Source organism: Rhinolophus sinicus, chromosome 5, assembly GCF_057876585.1.
Source record: "Rhinolophus sinicus isolate RSI-liver-muscle chromosome 5, RSI-T2T, whole genome shotgun sequence".
NCBI lineage: Eukaryota > Metazoa > Chordata > Mammalia > Chiroptera > Rhinolophidae > Rhinolophus > Rhinolophus sinicus.
The window spans coordinates 90813478-90838016 of record NC_142505.1 but is presented as its reverse complement, the minus strand read 5'-3'; the positions used below and the strand labels follow the sequence as shown (position 1 = coordinate 90838016).

Genomic DNA, 24539 nt, shown 5'->3' with positions numbered 1-24539 from the left:
TTCATTTTAGTTTAAGACTACACCCTTCAGCAAACCTAGTTTCCCAGTAACAGCAAAACAAACAAAACATTCCTGTTCCTACTCATATACTATCCTCAAACAACATTCCAAAAGATGAACACTGTTAAGAAAAAAATAAATAAGTTAAATTTGACAACCTCGTTGCCCCTCAATTAGTAATGACAAGTTTTCACACAGTCTTGCTTCACAAACGTGTAAACAAAACCTTCACCCACTTCACACACAGCACTCAACAAACAACATACTATGTAAAACGAGTATTAGTCTATATTGCCAGATTAAATTTTCTTCCAGAAATATTTTAATAAAAATTGGCCATTTCCAAGAAACACCCACTGCATGCCCATCAATAAAAAGAGAACCGTAACAAAACAGAAAATTTACCATATGGCTATGATTTAAAGGAAAAAAACTAGCAGACACGCAAGCACATCAGCAAAGTCCAATATTAACATCACATTCCTTCTCGTGGGCTATGATTAGGATTCTAAACAGACACGGAAATAAAACAGTACAAACGTTGAACTAAATGATGTAGGTCCAAGGACCTCTATAGAAGCATCTGTCCTCAAAGGCATTCCAGTTGGAGACTCGGTTTCAGAATAAGGCATAACAAATGAATAAAAGACATACAAGGTAAAAGAGGCAGTCTATGATTCCCAACACACTTTGAACCTGAAAAAACAAATCTAGACTTTTTTTATTATTATTATTTGTCATTAAACAATTGCCAAGACTGGAATCAAAGATAAATAGAAGGCACAACAGTTTTGCTCTGGTTTTGTGTTATTGGGATTGGAGAGAGGGTGGGTTTTTTGTGTTTGTTTTTGTACAAATACAAATTAAACACGAAAAAAACTGTACTTCAAAAAAACCCCTAACAATTCAAGAAAAGTATATCAGTTGCATTTTAGACATTTAAAACCTAATCTCACAATTTAAATTTCAATAGTAAAAACAGTCAGTTGTAGAATCATTTTGTGATCACATATCAAAAGAAGAAAAACTCTAACAACACCTTTTATTATCAGTTTTTAACCATACCAGTGAAAATCAAAGTTGTCAATTTTTCCAGTGGCAGTTTCTCCACACCAGAACGTAGTCACGACTCTCAAAGAAGAAACAATTTGGGTTTTTCCTGCCTTCAAAATGTTTATCAAATCCTGTATTTCTCAAAGGCTTTTTTGAAACACGTATAAAACAAGTAAGAAATATTCCAATGAATGAACATACCAAATGTCAGTAATAAGCAAGACACATTCCTTTGGGGAAATGGCTGTTAAAAAAAAAAAAATCCAGTCTGTATATGCAAAGTAAAGCAAGGAAGTTCAGTCTTTTTTTTTCTTCTTTAAAAATCCATTTTTCCTAAAATATCATTCCACAAAATTGGAAGTGAAGGACTAAAATGTGAGGAGAGGGAAGGGAGGGAGGAGAACACACACCATTAACACAAAAAGTAAAATTATACAAACTCAAGCAGTTTATAAGAGACCAGGGTCATACTGCAAGATACCCAGGGGTGGCTGAAGAATTCACCATTCTGCGGAAGGGTGTTTGTACTGCTGCATGGAGATCAGTGGAGAGCAATTCACTGCCTTGGAGCAATCCCCCTTCCCACTCCAAATCCTGGTTTCTGCACCATGCCTCCTCGCGGGGGACCTCTCATGCCACCACCCAGCCCACCTCGAGGGCCTCCAGGTCCCCGCAGGCGGTTCTCTCGCCGGTCCCCTTCCCGCGCAGCTCGAGTCTTCTTCTCTTCCACATTCAGACGGACCTCACCTCTGAACATGATGGGCTGTAAGAGTCAGGGTGAGCAGACTTAACACAGTGCTGATGGGCTACCAACTAGCAAAGATAAAGTAAAGCCATTATAAAGAACCAGCAACTTACAAATCACCTACATTCTCACAGTTCAGTTTTTCTTTCAAATTCTGCACACATAACGTTCCCATTAACAAATACATGGAAAGGTGGTTAGGTATGCTGGCCAGTTCAAAAGAGTCCATTTAAGCAGCACAAGTAACTCTCATTGTGCTTATATTAAAGTAAATGTTTTTTTCCCATAGAATTATATATATAAGAACTGCCGGGGCAGCTGGATAGCTCAGTTAGAGCACGAGCTCTGAACAACAGGGTTGCCAGTTCGATTCCCACATGGGCCAGTGAGCTGCGCCCTCCACAACTAGATTGAAGTCAACGAGCTGCTGGAGGGAAGGACGGATGGCTCAGTTGGTTACAGCGCGAGCTCTCAACAAGGCTGCCGACTCAATTCCCGCATGGGATGGTGGGCTGCGCCCCATGCAACTAAGATTGAACACGGTGACTGGATTTGGAGCTGAGCTGCACCGTCCACAATTAGATTGAAGGACAACGACTTGGAACTGATGGGCCCTGGAAAAACACACTGTTCCCCAATAAAAAATAAAAATAAAAAATAAAAAAGAACTGCCACTTTATCTATGGATTGGGAGGCTTAGACTAAAACCCCATCATCACTCAACATGGAAAGATTGTACTGCACATATTATTGCAAAGTACACGCACATATCTCAAAAACATCATTAAATTTATCTAAATATAATTTAAATAAAACACTATTTGCCTTAATAGAATTTTAGAAAATACTAAACATACATCTTATTGAAAGGAAGTCTTTGGCCGTTTTTTTTCACTAAGAACTGAAGTAGAAAACAAAGGGTCACTCAAGACTACAAGGAATCTGATGTGTACGCCTCACTGTTTTTCTGAAACATTTTTAAAAATACACATATAACAGTACTTACTATACAGAGAAGTGTTCTATATGCTTCACATTTATTATCTCACTTAATCTTCACAACTCTCTGAGGGTTGATACTAAATCTGTTTTAGAGGCCAGCAAACCAAGGACTAGGGCGGTTAAGGACCTTCCTTTACTTAGCCCATGGGTCACAACGTGAGTGAGTGATGTAGGAGGAAATGTAAACCAAGGCATCCTGACCGGCAACTATAAGCTCTGAACCACTCCACTACACTAAAGCACGTCGAACACCGGTCATCAGGCTTATAGAAGCTATTTCTGTACTCATAAAAAATTATTGAAGGGAGTATGGTAGACGTCTACTAATAAAGTGAGATAAGGGAAAAGCAAGCTATATTTGAAGTTGCCGAAGTACAAAGGAATGGTATGAAAGTACACACAAAAAAAGAAAAACACCTTTTTGAACTAATTCTAATTAATATTTTAAATTCGGATTAAATATATTTGTATGTGTACATTTATAAATATATATTTTCACATTTAACATAAGTAAAAGTATTTTTTATATTCACACTATATAATCCTCTGACATGCAATCTGAAACACTGTTCCAGGCAATGTTCTACACACAATGGGAAAAATAAAATTAAAGCCCAAAGATTCAGGGAAGAGAGGTTGGGGCTGGAGTGTTTTAAAACAGTTATGGAAAATATCTCTGAGGAGTTATCAGAAGAGGTGAGCAGTATTAATGAAAAAAGGCAGCAGACATACAGCCCCTTTCCTAAGGAAATCTACCGGAAACAATTCTTATGCACAAAGACGCCATGGCTTACCTATGGTTCATTAAATAAAATAAACCCCTTATCTTGGGCAATTGACTAGGAAGCCAGCTATTGGGTCTGACCTTTGGTCTGCTGAGAGTATCATACCCTCTAAGGAATCATGAATTCAAGGCTGCATCAAAAAGTCTGGCCACTGCACCTATTGAACAGTAAATGATAGATTTATCCACAGAGCCTACTGGAGATTGCTAGGTTCAGTATTCTGTGGCCTTACTGAAAAAAGCCACTGTTCTCTCATTTCTCAGTGTTGTGCAGGAGATGCTTCACAAAAATAATGATGGGTTTGAAAGATAATGCACATTTCAAATTAAGGCTCACAGGTTATGACCAAAACACATTAAACTTTGTAGTATATCCACTGACACTGTGGAGAACATCAGAATTTCCGGAGAACCTCTGGGACATGATCTCCAGCATTTCTACTACATGGCTAATAAAATGTGTAGTATTAATTTACAGAGACTGAAAGCACATTAGTGGTTGCCAGGGCTGGGGAGAGGGGGACCAGAGGGGGCACACGGGGCCGGGAAAGGGACTGCGTAATGGATAAAGGGGCTTCCTTTTGATGAAAATGTTTTGTAACTAGATAGGCAATGATTGCACAACAATGTGTGTTAATAAATGTTACTGAATCATCCATTTTAAAACGGCTCATTTTATGTTTTGTGAATTTCACCTCAATTTTTTTAAAAAGTGAGAGGTTTTAAAAAATCCCACACCCATCTCAGTAAATTAACAATTATTTACCCCTTTGTTTTTCTCTACTACTATTGCTACAAAAAGTGTTTTTTGTTAATGAATGTGGGAGAAAGGAAGAGTTCTTTAGGAACTACACAGTAAAACGATTCCAATTCTACAAACACCTCTACTATCGGAAAGGACTCATACCCCTAACAGCAATGTTAATAAAAGCGGATCCAGGCAGGGTGACTCCAAACCCAGACAACTGAGAGAATAAAAAGAGAAGCTCCTCATTGTTATACTCAGACAACAGCTATATACCAAGACTTACCTGGTCACACTGGCTCTTCCATTATCTTAGCTAGTAAATTAACATGGTATTTCATCTCCTACACCAGAAGCCAGCACCAAGAAAAGAAATTTACCTAAACCTCAGTGCACTGGTAACTATTAGTTATTTCATTCTCATCATTCACTTGTTCAAAACCTAAGTTATTTAGACATAAGTTTTTTTAAACTCCCATGTAGTTCTTTTGATAATAATGGCTGAATGTGATGTAATGTTACCCAAACATGTTGGAATAAAGTGCACTTTACATATAAGACACAGTTGTAAGGATGAAGACATTCAAAGAGCCAACATACACTCTTATTTAAAAAAAAATATCAAGATGAAGAATTGCTTACCCTGTTGCCAAGGACCTTCTGAACAGGCTCAGAATCATCAAACACAACAAAACCAAAATTGGGTAATTTCCCACCGCTGTTAATGCGCAGCTCAACCACATTCCCATATTCTGCAAATGAAATACAAATTCGCAAATCACTTATAACATTTATTTTAAATATTACATACGCGCTGTACAATATGATAGTCTCTAGTCACATGTGGCTACAGAGCACTTGAAATGTGGCTAGTCCAAAGTAAGACATGTCATAAGTGTAAAACACACACAATTTCAATTGTGAGCTCTCATATTTTTACATTTTGAAATGAAATTTTAGACACACTAAATTAAATAATTACATATGTGGCTCATCTTCTGTTTCCATTGGGCAGTGCTGCATTAGATAAATCTAGTGTTTAAAACTCAATAACCTACTTTGAAAAAAATCTTTAAGCTCTGATTTGTCCACCTCGTGAGGTAGATTGCCAATGAAAAGTTGGTGACTGTCAGGGTGTCTCACAATTCTTCGGGGTTCAACATCACCTTGCTCACCAGCTTCACGAACTTAAAAACAAAAACAGCAATGAAAGACAAAGAAGACTCTTTTCAGCGACTGTTGCATTCAATAGTTTTTTCTCTACCCTAAATACAGGTAATTCTATCCACTACAACTTTGTTTTAAGTAAATAAATGCGAAGCATCCCCCAAAACAAGCTCTCACCTCAAAATCCCCCAAACTAGGTAAGTCCCCCTTCTGAGCTCTTACTTGGTCTGGACCCCCTCTGCGGAGGAATATTTACTCGTGGTTCTCGCACCCTTTGATCCCTCTGAGGCCTCTGCGGTGGAACCTGAGATTCAGGCTTAGACTCCGGGCGGGGCTGAAAAATTCGTAAGTTAGCTTTTGTGTAAAAACAAAGCAAGCTTACTTTGTTCTCTTATGAAGTTTCTTAGCTAACAATAATGTTTAAACTCGAAAACGACAACTTTCTATCTCACACAAATCCATTATAAACCACCTTCTCTGCTTTATATACCAGTTTCCACATTCTCTAAACCTCTATGGAAACCACATTACATGAAATACAAGTAAATTTCCCTTAATATACAAGCTTAATTAGAAACTCACCTGTGAAGCTGGTACTTTAACAACATGAGGTGGTATCCCAGTAACTGGAACAGCTCCACTGGGTGGAAGGTTCTTACTGGTCACAGATGCCCAGGAAAATGTCTAAGGTAACACCACCAACACCAGATGATTACACCATATATCAAAACACAGAAAAGCTCTTAGCTCTTGATTTCTTGTACATAATGTATGCATCATATTTTCACAGGCAAGATGGAATGTGTAAGTATCTTGAGATTCCTTTTCCCCCTTAGTTACAAATTTTGTACTAACGTTTCTTAGGACTACTGTGAAATGCAGTCCTAAGACTTTAGAATGATCTTGAACACCTTTTCAATCCATATCAAAATCACCAAACCCTATTACTTAACTGTTAATTATCTTATCTCCATCTCAACTGCCATGACCCTAATTCAAAATACGATTCTCTCTCTAGGACTACTGTAACAGCCACCTAACTGGTCATTCATTCTCAATGCGGCCAACATATTTTTCTAACATCTGCAAGCTAAAGTCATCTCACCATTTCTTTTCTACTCACCTACCAGCTACAGGAGAGACCCAGAACCCTACCCATTTTACAGATATTTCCCATACCTAGAACAGTGCCTAGCACGTGGGCACTTGTGACATACATAAATGACTGTTAGACACACATAAATGACATTTACGATCCTGACCCCATCAATACGGCACTGAAACATACTCCTCCACAGACCAGCGAATATAAAGGTTCTGTGAGTTCAGTGAACATTATCCTGATATGACTTAGGAGTAACTTTTCTGAAAAGCTTCAAAATTTTGAAATCAGGTATTCCAATGAGAAAAATAGTCCTATTTCAGCTATTTGCTTCTACTACTACTGTAAAGTTATCCTCAGATTTCAGAGGATAAAGGTCTATTGTGCCATGTAATTTTTAAAAAAATATATGATCACTTGTTTCTTTCTCCCCCTTTCTTCCACCTCCCCCTGCCCACTCCGGTTCAAGCCGTTGTTTCTCAGTCTAGTTTTGTAGGACACAGCTCCCTGGCCCCCCGCTGAGGCAGTCGGACCCGCTCACAGAAGCTCTCCCCGGCTGCCAGACACTCACGCTGGCCACTGGCCCCTCATGACAGCACAGGGTAGCCCATGGCAGCACTCAGCAGCCCAGCTCCAGGGAGAACTGTTGTTCACAGTCTTAGCATTAGAGGGCGCAGCTCACTGGCCCATGTGGGAATCGAAACTGCGACTTCGGTGGTAAGAGCAGTGTTCCAACCACCTGAGCCACCAGGACGGCCCCACTTGTTTGTTTTAACAAGCATATAATAACTGCAATTTGAAGGATGAAATATTAAAAAGATGAAGAGTTAGCGATATTGTCATAAAAATAATATAGCACCTGCAATTTCCTGTCTAAAAATTATTCATGTTACTTAGAGGGGGAAAGTTACTTTTGATTTTATAAAGCAATACGCATCTTACTGAGGTATGGCTCAATACACAAGAAACTTCCCTGAACCACCAATATGTAAATGCTCCTACAAAGGAAAACCAAACAATAATAAAGGAGAAGAGATTTTTTTAAATAAGCTAGAAATAGAATGAAAATGAAGATATGTCACATACCCTCAAGTCTTCCTGCACTGTCTGCGCTATGTCTGTAGGTGCTGGAGAAGAACTCTTCTGAGCATCCTCAGGAGCAGTTTCTTCCAATACTGGCTCAGACTTTTCCTCTTGGATTTCAGATACAGGTTCTTGCTCCGGTTCGGGTTCAGGATCAGGCTCTGGTTCAGCCACAGGTTCCTCTAGATGTTCTTCCAAGTCATTGCTTTCACAGGAAAGTTTGAGAAATGTCACTCTGCCTCCATGAATTTAGCAAGTATTTATTTACTAGAGATCAGAACCCCAAAATACCTCCCTCCCTCCAAAAAAGATCTAAGAAATACATCCAAGTATTAAAACAAGACAACTTTTTAGAAAAGCACTCAATGAGCAAATGTTAACTGAAGTCAGATTGGCTAAATTCTCATAAACAAATGTCATCAAAATGGGTCAAAATAAACCACATCATTATTTCTCAGTTAGAATCCCCAAACTATTACAATTTACCTATCACTCATCACAAAACTCTAACAGGCTGTAGGAAGGGAGGAAAGGGCAGTTGAGTTGTTCAATGGGTAGATTCAGTTTTACAAGATGAGAAATCCTAGAGATGTGTTACTGTGTTACACAATCATATGCGTATACTGCTATACAGTATGCTTAAAAATGGTTGGGGGCAGGCCCGGTGGCTCAGGCGGTTAGAGCTCCATGCTAACTCCGAAGGCTGCCGGTTCAATTCCCACATGGGCCAGTGGGCTCTCAACCACAAGGTTGCCAGTTCAATTCCTCAAGTCCTGCAAGGGATGGTGGGCTCCGCCCCTGCAACTAAGACTGAACAGGGCACCTTGAGCTGAGCTGCCGCTGAGCTCCCAGATGGCTCAGTTGGTTGGAGCACGTCCTCTCAACCACAAGGTTGCTGGTTCGACTCCCACAAGGGATGGTGGGCTGCGCCCCCTGCAACTAGCAACGGCAACTGGACCTGGAGCTGAGCTGCACCCTCCACAACTAAGACTGAAAGGACAACAACTTGAAGCTGAATGGCATCTCCAAAAAACTAAGATTAAAGGACAACTTGACTTGGGGGGGGGAAAAAAAAAAAGTCCTGGAAGTACACACTGTTCCCCAATAAAGTCCTGTTCCCCCTTCCCCAATAAAATCTTAAAAAAAAAAAAAAAAGGTAAGTTTTTTTTGTTTTTTTTTTTGTTTGTTTGTTTTATTGGGGAAGGGGAACAGGACTTTATTGGGGAACAATGGTCAAATTGTTGTCCTTTCAATCTTAGTTGTGGAGGGTTCTGTTCAGCTTCAAGTTGTTGTTCTTTCAGTCTTAGTTGTGGAGGGCGCAGCTCAGCTCCAGGTCCAGTTGCCGTTGCTAGTTGCAGGGGGCACAGCCCACCATCCCTTGCGGGAGTCGAACCGGCAACCTTGTGGTTGAGAGGACGCACTCCAACCAACTGAGCCATCCGGGAGCTCAGCGGCAGCTCAGCTCAAGGTGCCGTGTTCAATTTTAGTTGCAGGGGGCGCTGCCCACCATCCCTTGCGGGACTCGAGGAATTGAACTGGCAACCTTGTGGTTGAGAGCCCATGCTCCAACCAACAACTGAGCCATCCGGGAGGCAGCTCAGCTCAAGGTGCCGTGTTCAATCTTAGTTGCAGGGGGCAGAGCCCACCATCCCTTGCGGGACTCGAGGAGTTGAACTGGCAACTTTGTGGTTGAGAGCCCACTGGCCCATGTGGGAATCGAACCGGCAGCCTTCGGAGTTAGGAGCACGGAGCTCTAACCGCCTGAGCCACCGGGCCGGCCCAAAAGGTAAGTTTTATGTTACGTGGTTTTTACCACCAAAAAAACTGTCATAATAAATAAACACATATGGAATTTGAGAAACAAAGACGTTATGATTCATAATAGTTCTTAAATTTCCACATAAATCAGTTTGTTAAAGCTGCAGATGTTCCCCAACCCCCATAATTTTAATTCTGGTAGGTTTGTGGTACAACGATAAATCATTTTCAACCAACCCAGGTGAGTACCGTGGTTAGTTCATCATCCCACCTTGAGAAACATTTGAAAATATCTTTTAAGCACTGTGTATTAACATTATTGGTATCACATGGCACCAAGTATTAATTTCAATTCCTATCAAACACATTTCTGTTCCAGTTGCAGATTAAAGAAGAAAAAACCCTAAGATACAATCACACATTTATTTTCTGAGTTAATTAATGAAATTCTTTACCTACTATTAATTCATGTCTTAATTTCTATCAATTAATGTGGGATCTCTAAATAAGTCCTTGTACACTTGATATTCCCGCCATAGCACTTAATGCAGTGGCTTGATGTGTTAAATACTTGCTAAGAAATCCCAACTCTTTTTCACTTACCACCCAGAAAAAACTAAACCAAAAAGCAACTGGTAGGTACTAAGTAATCCTCATAGTGCAATCTATATTAAACACATTACAGATTTTTGTTAGCTCAAAGATAACAAAAGTAAAACCTTTCTTCTGGGAAGTTATCATTATTATGTGAGATAATTCTGAGAATACATGACTGCCCTCCAACCAAGGAAAAGACCAGACAACACAAATTCTCATGCAGCTCTAGACAGATGAACAAAAGTTTTCCTTACCTGACAGCCTGATCATAGAAAGTTCCAGAATCATCAGGCACCACCTCTGGTGTCTGCTGTCTTTCTTCAGGTTCCTCTACTTCTTCCTCAGATTCTAAGTGAGAAAAGAAATTTAAAGTAATTTGTGCTTACTTAATTCACAAATATATTCACTTTCACAATGTTCATCATAATAAAAAACGCAATGAAATAAGAAAAGCAGGTATATATAAAAAGGAAAGAAAATAAGGTAATTTGGTAAAATCACAGTACATGTTTTAAGGACAGAATTAAGGCAACTGTAGTGTTTGGGTTAAGAACATGGAATGAGGTCATATTTCCAGAAATCCAATACAGCCTCTACCACCTAACTAGCTACATGACATCAGGCAAATTAATTCTCTGCATTGGCAGTGCTCCAATCTATTAAATGGGAACAACACTACGTAAAGAACTTATCCATAAGGCTGTTTTATTACACAATAAATATAAAGCACTTAGAATCGTCTCAGCCACATAGAAATTATTGAGACAATTCTCCAAGAGGCTCTTGTGTTTCTGTACATCTGACAACTGAGGCAATGGCTACCCTTTATTCCAGATTATCTTTTAAGGATATTTACATAGCAAACAAACTCAGAAAATGGAGTCTCCCTTCAGAGCCAGGGCAGACATATTTACTGCCCATTATAAAAGATGTGGGCTCCCTAAACTTAAGGTTCCACTCTTGTAATGCACCCCACTGCAGTGCAGGTATCTTTTGGACTTCTTCATGATGTCCTATGGAACAGTGGCAAATGCTACTACTGTTGCTATGAGTATAACCTGTCTACTTCTGACTTAGTTTTGTCTTCTACCAATATCCATGAAGTAGGCTAACCTTTGAACTTCAAGTAGGTTTAAAACTCAGACCCTTTATGTCTTAACAATTAGGAGTTACTAAAGAAGAATACAGAGGACAATGAAAACATTCAAGAAACTCATATTCTCTTCAGGTCAATTAAAGCCATCAAAAAATTTAGACAAGTAACTTACCCTCCTGAGGCTCAGTGACAAAGCCACCAAAGACCTCATCTTGGTATCTGAAGATATCGTTGTGAACGTAGAACTTATTTGCAACAGAACCCTGCAATGCCAACAAAAAGTTTTCATTTATTCAGCCAACTTTTAAAACACCAAATCACTCTATTTCAGGCAACAATGCCCCTGTCCCCCTGCCCCGCAGGAGCCACTTGTCAATATCTGCAGACACTTCAGTTTTCACATTGGGAAGTGCAAGCGACTACTGAGGACAGCGATGCTGCTAAACATCCTTCAATGTACAGGACATCCAGGCACAACAAAGACTTATTCAGTCCAAAATATTAATAACACCAAGACTGAAAAACCTTGCTCTACATTATGGCTGTTAAAAATTATACTCAAATACAGCCCATACCTCAAATCATTTCTTGAACAATAAATACATATTACCAACTACAGCAGATATTTAAAATTTCCTAAATCTGTACCCAAGACTATTCATACAAGCACTCAAGGGTGGTGTAGCGGAAAAGATCTGCTTATACTAGACATAGACAAATTTGAGTCTAAATTCAACTATGTCAATTACTAGTTGATGAACTTCTAAAGCTATTTCCTCATCTGTAAACAGGGATACCAACATATACCTTAGAGCTTATTTATTAAATAAGGTAGTTTATGTAACAATGCTCTATACACTAAGGTAATGTTAGATTCTTCCTCTTTAAAGGACAAAGGGAACTACAAGCAAATAATTTACTTGGCAGTCATCTCCCCCATGATTCCTTGCGTATTTAGAAGTCCATCAACCGTTTTACACTGCAGATAATCTAAGACTTCCTCTAAAAATCATGACTAAAATGATCTCATGTAATCTTTCAAAGATAGTTGTTTTATATTCAGTTAAATGATAGGGGTTTCAGATTCACTAACCTAAACAGAAAATTATCTTAAGAGTAACGCTAGAGAAAACATTTCATCAGCAAATCCTTATTGAGCCACTTCCGCATGCTTATTCTTATTCACATGGGCTTCCTGCTGACTCAGTCATGTCCAGTGACCAGTCAGGAAGACTGTACAAATGCAATTATTCAACATAAACCTGTGGTCCTTTCATGGTAAGTATGATAACTAAAAAGGAGCTGATCCCACACTGGGGCTGGGGCATGGACAGTGCAAGTTGAGCCAAAACATCTTGTGCCCCAAAGTTAAAGTTCTCCAAAACAAAACAAAACAAAACAAAAACCATAGGGAGGTTCACACTTAACCATATCTGAAATATTTTAGACATCAGCATAAAGTTAACAATGGATTAAATCCATTAAATAAAGACTACACAAGTGATTAACACATAGAAAAAGCAGGGTTCTTTACAGTAAAATGACAACTAATAAATACAGAATGACAGAATTAGATAATAACCATCAGGGTAGCAGTTGGTTCCCACCAAGAATCATCAATGAATGTAAAAACTATAAGTTTGATGAAGAATAGGATATTTGCATAGTCTCAAAGAATCACCCACAATGTACTTACTAAAGTAAAAATACTAACTTCACAGTGGTGAAACCTATTGACCATCACCTTACCTAAGTGATCAAAATTAACGTCACTAATAACAGGACTAAACAGCATCAAGAGCCTCCCTACTGTGAGGCACTGAAAGGCACGTGTCTGACCTAAATCTAATCACAAGGGAGTATCAGACCAATTTAAACTGAGGCATTCTACAGAGTAACTTCATCATGCTCTTCAAAAGATTGAAGAATTACTGCAGATTACAGGAGACTGCAGACACATTGTAGTTATATACAATGTGTAATCCTGGACTGAATCTTGGACCAGGGGAAAAAATTACTATACAAAGGATATTGGGACAATAACCGAAATGTAAATATTGACTAGATGGTAACTGCATTACAACAGTATTTCTTAAATTTGATAACTGTACTATTATGGAAGACAATTCCTTCCTTGTTCTTAGGAAATGCTCACTTAAAGATCTGAGGATGACTGGGCATGGTATCTCCAACTTACTTTCAAATGGTTTAGATTTTACAATGATAGGTAAAAAGAATTATGATTGTGTGGACAAGTGCTGACAGTGGCACTAAGTAGAGTTATGTGGGAGTTACTGCACATACTACTTTAAGTTTGAAATTTCAAAATGAATAGTTTTTCAGAGGTGCACAACCTTTCATTGTTCCTTTTTCATACCTCAGGAGCAAGGACAAATGTTTGCATGAATCTCCTCAAAGCCTGGTTGTTATTGGAGAGCAAACCCATCACCTGGACCACCACACCATCATTCAGAGTGGCATGAGCATCAACATGGCGAATCTTAGTGTGGCAGTTGGTGAAGTTTTGTGACATCACTTTCCTATGGATTTCCTAAGGAATCAAAGCAAGAGTTACTGCCTTAAAATTTACAGTCTCCAACAGAAAAAAAAAAAAAACACTTTCTAACACAACACAGGTAAAGAGAATCTGCATGTTTAAATTACAACTACACAAACCGTACTCTACTTTGTCTAGTACAGTATACTCCTCTTGACCACCTCTTGAGCCTTTTAAAATACTGGCCTTCATTAACATACCTAAAAAGTGTTTACAATAGATGATCCCCATGCTAAAACCAATTATCTTCTAACATCAGAAAACTTATTCTAATCACACAAAATGAGCAAATGTGACATCATAAGCTTCTCAATGACTATCATGTTAATCAAGTAAATTATTGAATACCTAAATTTCTAAAAAGTTGAGAACTCTATTAAGCATGTATTCATCCCAGTTTTATGGGTTATTTTCCAGCTGCTTACCAGCCTACAAAAAGCTTGGTATGCTTACTTTCTGTCCATAGACGGCATCTGCTGGTTTTCCATTTGAATCCAATCCCCCATGGACATAAGAAGAGTTCTTTCCATAAAATCTGTGGAACAGGAAGATAATTTACTGTCATCTTCAAGCATCCTAAGACCAAGTATTTATTTTTCATGTTTGGTACCTAACTGCCTGTCACACTGGCAGATTCTTGGAGGCAGGAATGTGTTTTCTTTTTCATCTTTGTAGGCAATCAGATCCATCCCCTACTGTCAGTCAACACTTGCTGAATGGGAATGGATTGGTCAATGAGGCAGAACACTTATTTGATGATCATGTTGGGAAGAATCCTGTAGTTCATATCAGGAAGGCCACTTAAAATAAAACAGAAGTTCCTGTTTTCACTCAAAAATAAAACGCAGTTTTGATATAGGTGCGTACATCTACAGTCTCCATAGAGCTCGAGAGTCCTTTTACATCTAATGCATGTGAGGAGTTCCCATTAAAAACCCATTAACTCATGCAGGTGGGTTTTAGCAGTAGTTTTTAATAATTTTTGCTGGTGCACTAAGAGTTATAGACTTTAATTCCCATAGCTTTACTTTTCTCGATCCTCAATTGCTTTGTTTTCATTACAATACTGCACTGGCACAGGAAGGCCACACGCATCCACCCAGCCACCCACAGGAAATGCCCCAACCCAAGGAGAACCACACTATAAGGATGGATTTCTTGATATCTGTACTCAGGATAAACAATTTTTCACGAATGAGCCCATACATGCCATTCTACATCCTGATTCTGCCTCCCTCTGCCCCTTAAAAGGGGGAAAGCTCAGGGACCACAAGGACCCCAAGTCTACCTTTTAGTTGTCAAAGTTATCAAAAGGTTGCATATCAGCCAGTGAAATCAATTCACTGCTGGCTAAGCCACTTTTCATCATATTTAAGATGTACCTCACAGATGAAATGTGAAAAGAAAAAAAAGACGTCTTAGAATCAATAAATAGCAATACTGACTGACATGAAATATATCAATGCATTTGGTTAGTTTCAACTCCTGCTTCTTTTTAAACTCAAATTTATCTAACTTCTAAAGGCACATAATAAAATATGACATAAAACAGAAAAAAAGTAAGTTCGGAGACTTTTTCTAGCACTTAATACTCATGTGAATGCTAGCAAATTTTTAACCCCTTAGCATCTTTATCTGAAAAACGCAGTTAACTCTCCTACAATGCCTTACTAAAAGATTTGGGAAAAGATCAAGAGAAAACAGGTGAAAGTGTTTTGGAAGTTATAAAGCCTTAAAAAAAAAAAAAAAAAAAAGAATCACAAGAGATAGTTTCCCTTTTCAGAGCAAGGACTCAAAATGAATTCAAAAAGGACCCCTCGCACACTGCTGGTGTGCATGTAAACTGGTGCAACCAGTATGGAAAACAGTATGGAGGTTCCCCAAAAATTAAGACTAGAACCACCATATGACCCAGCAATCCATTTTCTGGCTATCTACCCCCAAAATTTGAAAACACTTATTTGTAAAGGTATATGTACTCCTATGTGTATTACAGCATTCTTCACAACAGCCAAGACATACAAACAACCTATGTGTCCTTTGACAGATGACTGATACAGAAGATGAGATATATATATAAAATAGAATACGACTCAGCTATAAAAAGGATGAAATTATTGTCATTTGCAACAACATGGATGGATCTTAAGAGTATCATACTAAGTGAAATAAATCAGATGCAAAAGAACAAGAACAGTATTTCACTCATATGCAAGATATAAAACTGAAAGCAACAAACTCATAAAGACAAACAGAATGGTGGTCACCAGAGGGGAAGGGCAGTGGGGAGGACAACATGGTGACAAAGGAGACTAGACTTTGCGTGGTCAACACACAATGGAGTATACGGGTGTTGTAGTTATACACCTGATAATTATATAATATTATTAACCAAAGTTACCCCAACAAATTTAATTTTTAAAAACTGAATATAGTAAAAAAAGAATTTATAAATTTTCTTTTGTACCTAATAATCATATCCTATCCAATGTGCAAGCTTTTCTAGAGAAAAAAATAGTTCTAGTCCAACAAATTACACATTTTGGAATTTCTAAGAATTTTAACAAGTCCACATAAACATACTTAAGAGTTCTGTATAATGCAACACTGTATAAAAGGAAAATAATGGAAGCACATCATTAGGGGATTAAAGTGTGCTACATCTCTATAAAATAAAAACTCTATGGATACTAAAACTAATTTGATACATGTGTTACCCATGTAAAATGACCCCCGATTATTTAAAAAAACTGAAAGACAATATATTAAAATGTTTGCATATACACAGAAAAAGTGTTAGTATGGTCTTATTTCACTATTTCATAATCTGTTTTAATTTATAATAAGCATGTATTGTTTCCACTAAAAAGATACCCCAATTTTTTTAAAACACGTCAATACAAGTGTGTTCTTATGGGAACAGTCTTGAATATTCTTCAATACATTCTTACTAAGTAATTCATGACTCACCAGAAACAGCAAAACAGAAACAAAAGCATGATTATACCTTTATATTTTCAGGTACTATTTTCGTGATAATGTGTAACTTTTGGTAATTTAGTCTAACTTTTGAATAATATCTGTATAAACTAATAATAAATGAACTATATATATGTACATGTGTATATATGTATGTATAGACATGTATACATATATGTACGTATACTCTACTTAAAATTATGCAATTTTAACAGCCATAGTTTATTGGTACTTATATAAAACACTATCATGAAACAACCCTACAAGGTGCATGGTGAGTAACATAATCTCAAGGATAAGTACCCACATACTAAAATATAGCATTAGATGGTGAAGCAATGTTTTACCTGTGTAGCATGTCTGGGGCCTGGTTCAGCAGTGTGTAATACTGTCTCACGAATTCCCGCCCGACCAGCAGGGGACTAGGCTTCTCCATAACCATTGCTTTGGTCAATTCAACCTGGAAAAAAAAAAAAGTATGTTCAACCTGAAAGAGCAAGAACAGGGGGGGAAAGTGGCAGGAGAGAAGACAATCATTTAGCTAAAACCAACTAAAGTTAGACGAGATCACTTCAGCAATTCTTGGTTTTAAAAAATGAATAAATATTGTAAGAACAAAATCAACCCACAGACCAGGTGAGATTTTATACATTCAGATTTATTACAATCAGCTAAATACTGGGAGGAAAATCACTACGAAGAATTCATCATTATTCACAATAGCTAATTTTCTTAGATTGAGTATAAGAACCTCAAGGTATTTCCATCGTGCATTCTAGCATAATTTACTTAAGTTATCAAACCATATTAAGTGTTCCAGTTTTAAGATTACAAACAGATTCTTATTTATGGCTTTGATTCAATGGCAATAAAATCAAACAATGAATATAGCTTAGACATACAGGCATCACCTTTTTAGTCAAACTAAGTTAAAATATTTAGTATCTTTAGAAAAGAAACCACAAAAATTAAAAGTTCTAAATATGCTTAATTTATTGTACAATGGGACCAAAAATAATCTGCAAATATTGGCAAAAGTTAACAAAATTGTTTGTAGTCAGCAAAATAATCCCTACCACTTTAAAAGTATCATGATTTACAGTACCTTTGAGTGTTAAGTAATTACTGCGTTATTATTTACAAAAAAACTTTTTGAAAAAGATATTTGACACGAAATAATCCCAACTTTCCATTTGAGATAAAATCATCTTGAATTAAAGGCAAACAGAGGGATATGTACATATTAATTAGAGTATTTAAAAGGTGACAAAATTTTATTTCAGTTTTCTTAAAGGACGGGCAACTCCTACACAAGCAATTTGTGGAGATATGTTTAACCTCATCTACTGCATTTCTGCATTATTCTCAAGCATCTGTACCATTTACTACTTGTTTCACCAAAATCTAAGAAATTAGTGGAAGGCCTGTTCATTTTTCCAATAACAGGAAGCTACGGAATAGCTTCCCAGTCATACTGGCGAGTAGCTTGCCTGCAGGTATGGTTGTGAGGACATGACATCAGTAACAAGAATTTGAATCCTACGTCTTAAATGAAAATACTTAAAAGTAGACTAACCAGAGGCAGAATGAGAAACTGTTATGTTTTCCCCTGGCTCTTGGTCCAGAAAAAAAATAATTTCAGATGTTCCTAGATGTACTGATCCCAGATTCTTCAAAACTGAAGATCCTGCAATGTCTAACTGTAATCTTTAACAGTCATGTAGCCTGTTTATGAGTTTTAAGATTTTCCGTTTCTTCACTTAAATCAGAGCAACTGTATTTTTTTATACATTAGAGTTCCCATATAAATTTTCCTTTCTTAAAAGGGCTTGGCTACTCTATTCGAAAACCACCAACATCTGACCCAACCTTAGATAAAAGGAAAAACTTCTATGTGATTGCATCACATCCCCAAATCTCACAACTATTTCAGAAATGGAAGACAGGTCTTCCAATTCTTTGGAAACTGGTGAAGTTAATATCATTTTCATTCCATTAAGTTGTAGTTACATATTTTCTAATATATAAAGAAACTGAACAAAAAGTTTTGCTTCCCTATCTCATCCAAAATATGCAATAAATCTACAATATAAAAAGCAATTTAAATAAAAGGAACCTTCATGAAAGGACAGATAAATCAAATAAAAACAGTACACATTAAGTAAATTCCTATTTTCTTACTAATTGCACTTGATTCTCTTTAGTACCATCTGCTCTTAATGCCCAGACAATTATTACAAATGTCATCATTACTAGACTAATAACATCAACCTAACTGTATCCTTTGATACTGACAAGTAGTCTCATTAATTTCTAACATTTTATCAAATACTACTTCTCACATCCAATCTTCCTATGCAAAATGATGAAAATCCTCTAGGTTGTGTATCAAAGGTAAGAAAAAGTAAAACCTACAGACCACCTCTAGAACGTCTCTTTTCCCTTTATTTGAGATTACCTAGATAACTCAAATTAAAATTTAAAAAAAGCTCATTATTGATTTGATTATAACATTACCATCAATATTTTACTTCAGGTCACCACCATAAAGCCAAGTAAGTAAAGTTAAACATATGTATATGCTAAATTGATCTTTATTTCGTTTGTAGGTTTTTCTTTATTTTCTCTCTTTTTTTTTTTTTTTTTTTTTTAATCTGGGGGGGTTGGAGATTTTTCTTAACTGGTGTAATTCTGAAGCTTGTCAAAAAAATCTGTACCCCTCACCAAGTTTCCAAATGTTAATTTTATTAGTTTAACAGTTTAATATAATTAAATATTTTGTAAACTAGGTTTTCAATTAGCATTTTTTTTAAATTTTCCAAACAGACAGTACTTTATTTGGGGTTGAAATTTTTAACTTCAGAAACATGCAATTCAGTTATGTTGAAACCAAATTTTCAATACTCTGGTACTAAAGTTACAAGTTTTAATGTTAGTCATGAGGGTTGCCTCTAATACCTATGCAGTCTCCCATCGCTTATATTTATACTACAAACATTATATAGTTCCATTAAAGTGGAGGCCATGGCTCTTAAAAAGTCTCTCCTTTAAGCTCTTCTATAATAAATATTGACCAATGAGCTTAAGGGAAATAGTAGCAGTATTTAAAAATAATATTCCTGTCAATTATATCTCAATAAAACTGGGGGAAAAATAATATTCCATGTGACAAAGTATGTACAGAATTTTAGTAAAAAGAAACTATGTTGTGTCACTGCTTTAAAAAAGACTTATTCCAAAATAAAATAGCCAAAGGCTTCAAGAATTCTACATTAGTTAAGGAGAATGCAAGCTTTTTCCTAAATGTTAAGTTTCTTAAGAGCAGAGACCATTTCTTAGATAACTTTCTAGCCCCAAAACTTCACAGTATCTGAAACATAACAGGAATAAAAAGTTTTCTTTCATTCAACATTTTCATACAAAAGGTTACATTTTTATACAAGCGAAATGAATTTCTGACCATTCGTTTGTCAGGTTAAACTGTCAGGGTTTCCAGAATTGAGATTAAGATAGCAAGTACAACATTGTTTCTTTAATGATTAAGAAAAGGCCAAAGAGAAAACTAAGCTAAGGTGCCAGAAAGTAGTTGCCTAAGAGGTAACTGAATGAAAAGGCCCACAGGGAACCTGGTTAGAGAAATCTATGTATCTGGGTGATAGTTACATGTATACCACTGAAAAACTTTTCAAACTGAACCCTTACATTCTATAACCTTGTTTGTAAATTATGCCTCAAAAATTCTAAATAAAAAATGCTTTCACATGAAAAAAATCCTGAAGACATCATAAAGTATATTGGAATAATTAAAAATATTGAATGAACAGCACCAGTCACTACAAAATGTTTAGGGAAGTTCTTTGGTAATCTACGACCATACACTATAAGTTTTGTGAATAACTTTGTGTGTTTAATTGCCATTCTCAGTAAAAAGAAAATGTTGGCAATTTGAGCCCAAAAGATCTAAGTCTACACAGACTCAATCAATCCTACTTAGAAAAAATTTATTTGGTGAATCACCTCTCTGAAACCTTCATTTTCGTTTCTGGCCCAAACATAAAACACAGCTATGAGAAATATGTGAAGTAAGATCATACCTACTGAGAATAAAGTCTTTAATCTCACTGTCGTTCATCAGAATGCTCAATTCTATCCAATCTAAAATAATGAAAGTAAACAAATTCAAATGGATTCATCTCAGAAAATTTGGTGTTTTGCCATTTACTGATTCACTGTGACAATTATAAACTATGATCATCAACGAAAACGCATGACAAGAAGTTCCAAAATTCTCCCTTATTCATTAAACACCCCTATGTCCTTTCAAAAGAGGTTTTACAAATTTGTACAACAACGGAGTCTGGCTGTTCCTACTATAACAGCATATGCCAATGGATACATTACTGATTAGGCTATGAAGTGTGTACCAAAATCAGGAGTAGGAAACTAGTTTCATTGTTTGAATTATCAATAGGAATTCTCCCTTCCCCATGATGATGTGAAGACTTCCTAAAAGATACCTGCCAATCTCCCAAGACAAAGTAAGTTCTTTAAATAAACATTCCAAATAATTCCAATTTGGAGATCACGCCCTTATTACACTGCTTTCAGATCAACAGGATAAACCTTTTGGGGTCTGTATTAAAAAACACTCAAAAATAATATTCCTAAGAATGATATAAACTGAAATCATTACAGTCTAGGGAGATAAAAAATGAAAGAAACAGGATCTGGGAAAAAAGAGAAGGGGAAAATCACTCATTTTTCACTAAAGGATGTTTACTTTCCACTAATTTTATATCCAAGTTTATAATATTCCCAGTACTAGTGAATGTCATAATATCCCAAAATTGTACTCTAAAAAAGGGACAGGAAAAATGTATTTTAAAAATTATACTTTCCCTTAAAATTGTTTTCTAGAACACTGAAAAGGTCCTAGGTTAGGGAAAGAAACAGTTCTTGATCTCAAGAACTAAAGAAAAAAACTGCCACTTAGAAATCCTTAAAGAGGGAAGGCTAGTAAACATGAGCTTCAGTTTACCAGTTCTACACTGAATCCTCCAAATCGAAGATAAAATACGACAAATAAAATTGGAAATGAGCACTGTATTTTAAAATAGTGAATGAGTATTTGAGATACAACAAAAGGAAACCCCTATATTTTCCTTAACAATCCTCTCACTGGTGAAAAATTCTCCAACACCATTCACTAGTTGTGCTCCTGGGCTGCTCTTTCATCTGTAAAACTAAAATCACAATTACAAGAACACTATATAATGGGAGTACTGTGCACCTATTAAAAAGATTAAGACTCAGACCTCTGCATTGCTGGGAAGTCCTGGGATGAACACACGTTACTTTCAGAATTAAAAAAACAAAAACAACAAAAAAAACGAACCGGGTACCAATGTCCAGTAACTAGTGGCAAGTTATCGTACATATTTTAGCTCTCTTGAAATGGAGTGATCTTTAAAATCCCTTTAGATTTATAACTCCACAAATTAACTCTACTGTGTGATTCTAATTAGTACAAGTGGGGTACTTTATAACAGATCTGAGGACCACAGGGCATCTCTCTGTATTTATTAGTAGCAGCTGTGGATGGCCCAAGTTCAACTTTTCATGGTGTAGGAAGTTTTCTGTCTGGTTACTTTCTCCCAACTCTCAGGGCAAAGGTCTGAGAGCTAAGCATTCTCCTAAAAAAAACTCTTTAAAATTTTCACCTTTAAATTTGTCTTAAAACAAAATATCTATTTACTTTGCTTTTTAAAGGATTTCATCAGAATATTTTCTGATAAAGTTTCCCAATTTTAAAAAGGAATTCACTTTTGGCTTATGATACTATAATTTTTCCAACAGTATCACTCTGTGTTGGCATTAGGATCCTGGCTCAAAGCAAACACTGAAAGCATGAGTAAGGTAGTTTACAATACAGGAGGGAGAGTGAGGCCATAGAATTGGTTATCAGTTACCTACAAGAGGTGAAGAATATAATTTTTATACTTTCCTTACCTAATTTGAAAAGCAGTATCATCAATAAGTGCTATTCCACAAAATACAGACACAGAAATGTTGATACTTCACAGATTAACACTGATTTATTTTTGCTGGATTGACCCTGATTTATGAAATACTTTAACTTTCAAAATGTCCACTTAATACCAAATAACCAGATTGCATGGCTACTTTAAAGACATTCCCCATCAATAATTTTGGTCAAGTTCAGAAAAATGTTGAAGGTGCTTCCTTTAACTGACTCTATAAAGAACTGTGAGCGTTTATGTTCCAAGAGCCGGGAAGCACGTTATAGACTGACCATAATCCACCTAAATTATTTTTAACATTAAAACTTTAACAAAATCAAAATAGCAAAATGTCTTAACTCATGATCTGTAAATGCCAGGTTTCAATTAAGAAAAAAATGCAGTATCATACAATAAAAAATTAGTACCCAAAATGTATATAGAACTCCCATACAAATCACTAAAATAAAGAATAACCCAACAGGAAAAAAAAGGCAAAGGAAAAAAGGAAAAGCAACAAGCAATTCTCATTAAAGTAAATGAGCAACGAAAAAAAGATAAACTTTAACCAATAAAATGAAACCTACCACTTCTCACAGGAGATGCCCCCAAAGTATTAAAATATCAGCCAACACTAAACATAGGCAAAGTAGAGAAGAGAACCTGCAAAAACTGACGATTACCAACTAGTACAACCAGTGGAGAACTACTTTGCAGTTTGATAAAATTAAAAACATTCTGACAAATCTAGCAGTTCTCTTCTAGATATATATAGTACATAGTATATGTATGCCAAGAAAAATTCACCTATTTGCACAAGACATAAAGAGAACTAAATGCCACCCTATTTCTAAACTATAAGGCAGGTAATAATGTACATGCCTGTCAAATGAGAAATGGATTGAGTTGTAGTTTATTCACATCACGGAAACTTCTATACCTAAGATAATCATATGGGGCACTTACAAGATTGAAAAGGGGGACTATTAATAATTATGCCAGGTTAACTGGAATGAATTAGGACTATGTTATGGTTCCTAACCATAACATAAAGTCACCATATTTATAGCAGTCATCAAATCAGCATGAAAGAGATCTCAAGAACAATGTTAAAATGAAGTCAGCTGCCAAATACCAGTTTGCACTATATATGATAGGCTTTAAATGTTTAAGTGTTTTTAGTATACACAAAAAAATATGAAATATTGTTCATAGACACATATGTAAACTTATTTTTTAAATAATCTGGATGTAAAAATAGACAAATAGATCCATGGAACAGAATAGTTAATATGCCCACACATAAATGGAAAACTGTTTTTCAACAATAGTGCAGACAATTCAATAGAAAAATGGATATTCTTTCTCCGACTGGTGCTGGAACAATTGCATAGCCACATATAGAAAAAAAGAACCTCAATTCACACCTCACACCATATTAAAATTTAACTCCAAACGATTTTAGGTAAAAACTAAAACTGTAAAACTTCTAGAAAAAATATGCACGACCTTGGGTTAAGCAAAGATTGTAAATACAACACCAAAAACATGATCTATAGGAGAACAGATTGAGAATATGGACTCCACCAAAATAAAAACTATCTACTCTACAAAAGACACTAATGAAAAGCAAGCCAGACTGGAATATTTAGAGCATATATCTGATAGAAAACCTGTATAAAGAATATATAAAGAACTCTCAGAACTGAATAACAACCCCAGAAAATATAAGCAAAAGATATGAAAACATTTCACCAAAGAAATTTAAATGCCAAATAAACACATGAAAAATGCTAAACATCATTAGTAATTACAGAAATACATATTAAGACCACAGTAAGGTACCACTAC

The 24539-nt window shown here is 36.3% G+C and overlaps 1 protein-coding gene across 6 annotated transcripts in view; it reads right to left on the bottom strand.

The window, feature by feature from the left end:
• Positions 1-299: 299 nt before the first annotated feature.
• The window catches only part of G3BP1 (G3BP stress granule assembly factor 1), a 30425-nt gene continuing 6185 nt past the window's right edge, over positions 300-24539 (bottom strand). For 3 of the 6 annotated variants that reach the window (XM_074313811.2, XM_019734341.3, XM_019734339.3), the window contains 11 exons: positions 17016-17128; positions 14143-14224; positions 13510-13683; positions 11305-11395; positions 10291-10384; positions 7685-7886; positions 6079-6180; positions 5719-5830; positions 5388-5516; positions 4972-5081; positions 300-1816 (listed from right to left, as the gene is read on the bottom strand). In XM_074313811.2, coding sequence (XP_074169912.1) covers positions 1610-1816; positions 4972-5081; positions 5388-5516; positions 5719-5830; positions 6079-6180; positions 7685-7886; positions 10291-10384; positions 11305-11395; positions 13510-13683; positions 14143-14224; positions 17016-17110 — 1398 coding nt within the window. In that variant the 5' untranslated portion in view covers positions 17111-17128 and the 3' untranslated portion in view covers positions 300-1609. Of the gene's footprint in view, positions 1817-4971; positions 5082-5387; positions 5517-5718; positions 5831-6078; positions 6181-7684; positions 7887-10290; positions 10385-11304; positions 11396-13509; positions 13684-14142; positions 14225-17015; positions 17129-20762; positions 20824-24539 lie in introns of all 6 variants that reach the window. The other 3 variants (XM_088798745.1, XM_088798746.1, XM_088798747.1) reach the window with 2 other exon arrangements.